This window comes from Cibotium barometz, chromosome 43, assembly GCF_041138505.1.
Source record: "Cibotium barometz isolate CiBa-2024 chromosome 43, ASM4113850v1, whole genome shotgun sequence".
In the NCBI taxonomy this organism is placed as follows: domain Eukaryota; kingdom Viridiplantae; phylum Streptophyta; class Polypodiopsida; order Cyatheales; family Cibotiaceae; genus Cibotium; species Cibotium barometz.
In genome coordinates, this window is record NC_141088.1 from 31,099,915 (window position 1) to 31,104,153 (window position 4,239).

Below are 4,239 nucleotides of genomic sequence, written 5' to 3' on the forward strand. Positions count from 1 at the left end.
GCTCATGTTTACTCATTGTAGGTGACAACGTGGGCTCATGTGAGCATAAAGCAACTCATATGAGGTCTTTCGATATAGTAGGGCTCATAGAAGTTTTTTGACATCATGGCATTTCTTTAAAGCTATTGAGAGGCTCTCGATTTATTTTCCACGATGTTAGCTCAGGCATGTTAGCTCAAGCAAGGCACGAAACAGAAAATTTGAGAAGAGGGGTCGATCTGCATTCTCAATGCTCCATCTATATATGAATAACTTTCAAAATTACAGTGGTATGATCTCACGCTAGATAAAAATGATTATATGCTAACAAATATTATAATTTTATGAATCCTATGAATGGCACTGTCTACATAGGGATTTAAAAAAGTACGTTGGCGCTTCTTAGAATTTCCTAGAATGCAACGGTATTTCCTAGATTGACAAGGATCCCATAGAGGAATTGAAACATTTGTAGAGGCGGTTGCTATATCAAAGCTGGATTTTTTAGATTGAGAAAGAAGAACCATACCGAGAATACAAAACTGTATAGAGTGAGTGAAGTGATGCAAATGAGGTGACCTAGCTTCCTAAAAAAGGGGGGGTTATGACATTTAGGCAAGCCCTGTATCTACCCTTGCATTCTTCTCTTCCCCCCCTTAGTGCAAGGCTCATGAGGGTGTTTTATTGGAAAACAGTTGTATACATGTCACATACATGGAGTAGATACTTATAGCATCCAAATGCCACATAATAAAGCAGACTAGTGTTCCATTGGTAAAAAAACACTTGTATACATGTCACATGGAGGAGTAGATAAGTAAAAAAACACTAGATACTTATGGCATCCAAATGCCACATAATAAAGCAGACTTGTGTTCCATTGGTAAAAAAAACACTTGTAGATACTAATCACATAAGTAAGAGAGCATGTACTTATTATTAAAACGACGGAGACGTGGATGGAATCTCTGCGAGCAATCACTGCGCGCAGTCGGGGTGGGCGAGCAGGTAGGCCTCCAAATCCTTGAAGCCGACGGGAACCACCTCCTTGAGAGCCAGAGGGACGTGGGGCTGATGCTTATCGGAGAGAGCCTCGTATTCAAAGGACCAGTGCACCACGCAGGTGCCGGGCTGGGCCCCTTCCTTGACATGCATGGTGAACTTGTAGTGCTTGACGAGGACGCCCAGGAAGCCGCCTTCCACCACCACCGCCGTTAGCTTGAGGGACTCGTGATCCACCTCCTCCAGCTTCTCCTTGATGTACAGCACCACGTGCTCCGGGTGCTTCTCCTTGGAGATCTTCTCGGCGTAGCCTAATAATAAATAAATTATGACCCAAATTTCACATCAAATTGGGTTGGGGAGCTGCCTAATGCTTACTCTTCTGGAAGTGGATGGTTCTCACGGAGCCCGCCTTGAAGCCGCTCCCCTCGTACTCCACGCCCGCGATCACGTGCGGCACAGCCTTGGGCAGGCAGTTGTGGGCGTCCTCAAAGGCTGCCCGCCACATCCTCTTGGCCGACACTTTGCACTCCACCTTGTCGCTGCACACCTCGATGGCCATTTTGCTAATTACTGGCTTGCTTTGCTTTGATGCTTGCTTGTTGGTGAATATTGCTTGCTTCCACCACCACAAGAGAAGAGAAGAAGTAGATGGAAATGCGAGGGAGCATTGGGCTATATTATACTTTTATATATAGCAATCTATTATTGGTGGAAGAGTTCGATTGATACCAATTTTCCTTTCAACTGTCGACCAGATTCTACGACCGGACAATATTTAAGTATTTTCTTTTCCTTAAGTCAGCATTCAACAAAATGTTACAGAAGAAGAAGAAGAAGCAGCAGCAGCAGCTTAGTAGTCATTCACGGCTCCAACTTTGAAAAGCAAAAAGCCATTGTCCGCCGATTCTCTAAACCGGGACCCACTCTCCGCGCCCCACGAGTCACACTAGTTTTCAAAGAAAGCATGTGCCAACCCAATACTTTTTGCCATTGATGGAAAAACAACAAAATATTTTTTTTTAAAATAAAGCCAACTAGTTTTCAAAAAAGAAAGAAAGAAAGAAGAACGATGTGCCAACCCAATACTTTTTGCCATAGACAAATAATACACCTAAGAAAGAAGAAGTCCATGTCCTAACCCAATACTTTTTGCCATAGACTAATAATACACCCTGCTCTTTTTTTCCTTCTCACATCATGCAAGTGGGTCCTTAAGGCTTTTCCAAAGAAAGACTTGTTGACACTATATCTTCTCTCCATTCGCACAAGCAATCACGGGTTTTTCTTGCCAGCTAGCTCGTTTTTCCCTCCACATTCCTCCTCATGCATCTATCGACTCCCTCTTCTCATATACCTCCTTGGAAAACCCTCACCTCATCTCCCTCAACCCTCATTTGCCTCTTCTCATATCCCTCCTTGGTGGAAAACCCCTCATCTCCCTTAACCCTCATCTACCTCTTCTAATATCCCTCCTTGTTGGAAAACCCCTCATCTCCCTTATAAACTTCATCTCCCTTCTCTAATCAAAAGGTTATGCTATTTCCCTCTCTCTTCTCTCCGTAAGCATGCAATATATGAAGGTATGTGCTCTTTAACGTAATGATTTCTCCTTCTCTTTACTAATAAGTAGGCCATATGTAGGTTTATGTTTTATCACACTTAATATTAAAATTAAATTATTTTTACTAGATATTTTCACATAAGGTGAGAAACCCTCTCTCTCATTTTTTTGCAGAATAAGCTTGATGTTTATGGTTCATAAACACTAAGGTGCTATGTGTCCTCTCTCTCCATGATTGAAACATTGTACTTGTTCCAATCTATTTCTTGGCTATGTCTGTCCTTGTGGCCTTCCCACTTGATTCTGAATCCCTTGAATAACAAGGTTAAGATTGCCAATCTATTCAGTAAGTCTCTAGTTCTCCTGATGTAATCCATCTTGAGCCCTATTTGATTCCATTAACCTTGGAGATTCCACTAGAACCCCCCTTTCCAAATGCAGGTCAAGAGGTGGAGGATCCACTATAGGACCATGTTGTACCTACTCCTATTTGATTTACATACCAGCTTCTCTTTCCTTCCTTGTTAGCTCCAGCTTTCTCATCTTCTTTCTCCATTGCTCAGTTTCTATCCTTACATCTTCAGCAAATGTGTTGCAATCCTTTAACTTCACCTTTTCTTTAATATACTACCATGCAATACGCCAATAAACCTATCCTTTTTCAAGAAGTCTAGTGGTACTCGGTTCTCCCCCAAGGCTCTGATTATCTTTCTCCAAACATCCGCAAACCTTCCCAAAAAGGTTGGCATCTCTTCATCCTCTTTGACTTACCTAGCTCCCTCCATCAATCTTTACGACTATCTACCTTCCCATATTTTCTCCTCAATGCCTCTTTTAACCTATCCCAATCCCCTTTTTTAGCATCTATAAACAACATCCTCATACCATTCCTTAGCTAGTCCTTCCAATATCACACTCACCATCTTCAGCTTGCATCCTCATCTATGTTACTACTTAAAGCTACCAGCTTAATCCTATTGAGAAATTGGTTGACATCCTCAGTCCTTTTCCCTCTAAACACTTCATATCCAATACCTGACATGGTCTCATCAAGTGGGTTCTAACCTGTAGAAATTGGTTGACATCCTCAGTCCTTTTCCCTCTAAAGACTTCATATCCAATACCTGACATGGTCTCATCAAGTGGGTTCCAACCTGCAGATCAACAAAAGCTCTTCAATCAGTGGGGGAATCAAAACATGTGAGGTCTTTGGGTGATCGCCTCTATAACAACACCAAATACTACATAACAGAGAGATAGAGAGCTAGAAAAAATGGGGGACTCCCCGATCACCTACTCCAAAAAGCATCTATCAATTCAGATGATACCTCCTAAGTTTCTGTGAATCAAAAAAAGCCCCAACCAACTATTTTTACCTCTTTGAAGAAATGTATTCAGTCCCTTGTTCTCCACTACTTCTCTAGATCCATGGACTTTCATCTACTCTAACCCTCAGAAAAAGCCCCATGATGATAGCTCACACCTTCACCATCCTTTGCTTCTATATCAACCTCCCTAAACCCAAGTCAAAAATTGTCCTCAACCAAATGATCCCTCTTCTTAGATTCCCAAAAACGTGTAATTTCACTTTCCCCTCTAGCTTCACAACACCGTAGACCAGTTGTTCTCCAGTTGGACAAACTTTGAGTCCGTGTAATACCTCAATTTAGGTCTAAATCTATCTTGCTTCATAG

General features: G+C 41.9%; 1 protein-coding gene across 1 annotated transcript; it reads right to left on the reverse strand.

Moving 5' to 3' along the window:
• Window positions 1-888: 888 nt before the first annotated feature.
• LOC147613810 (pathogenesis-related protein 1-like) lies at window positions 889-1,653 on the reverse strand. The gene is made up of 2 exons (XM_086781229.1): window positions 1,360-1,653; window positions 889-1,292 (listed from the first exon to the last, which is right to left on the reverse strand). The coding sequence occupies exons 1-2, from the start codon at window positions 1,541-1,543 to the stop codon at window positions 958-960; spliced, it is 519 nt and encodes a 172-aa protein (XP_086637355.1). The 5' UTR covers window positions 1,544-1,653; the 3' UTR covers window positions 889-957.
• Between the last annotated feature and the right edge of the window lie 2,586 nt (window positions 1,654-4,239).

Excerpts from the sequence above, each read along its gene's own strand:
- LOC147613810 (XM_086781229.1), bottom strand. The coding sequence starts at position 1,543 with ATGGCCATCGAGGTGTGCAGCGACAAGGTGGAGTGCAAAGTGTCGGCC. Across the intron at positions 1,293-1,359 it reads AACCATCCACTTCCAGAAGA|GCTACGCCGAGAAGATCTCC; the intron begins GTAAGCATTAGG and ends ATTTATTATTAG.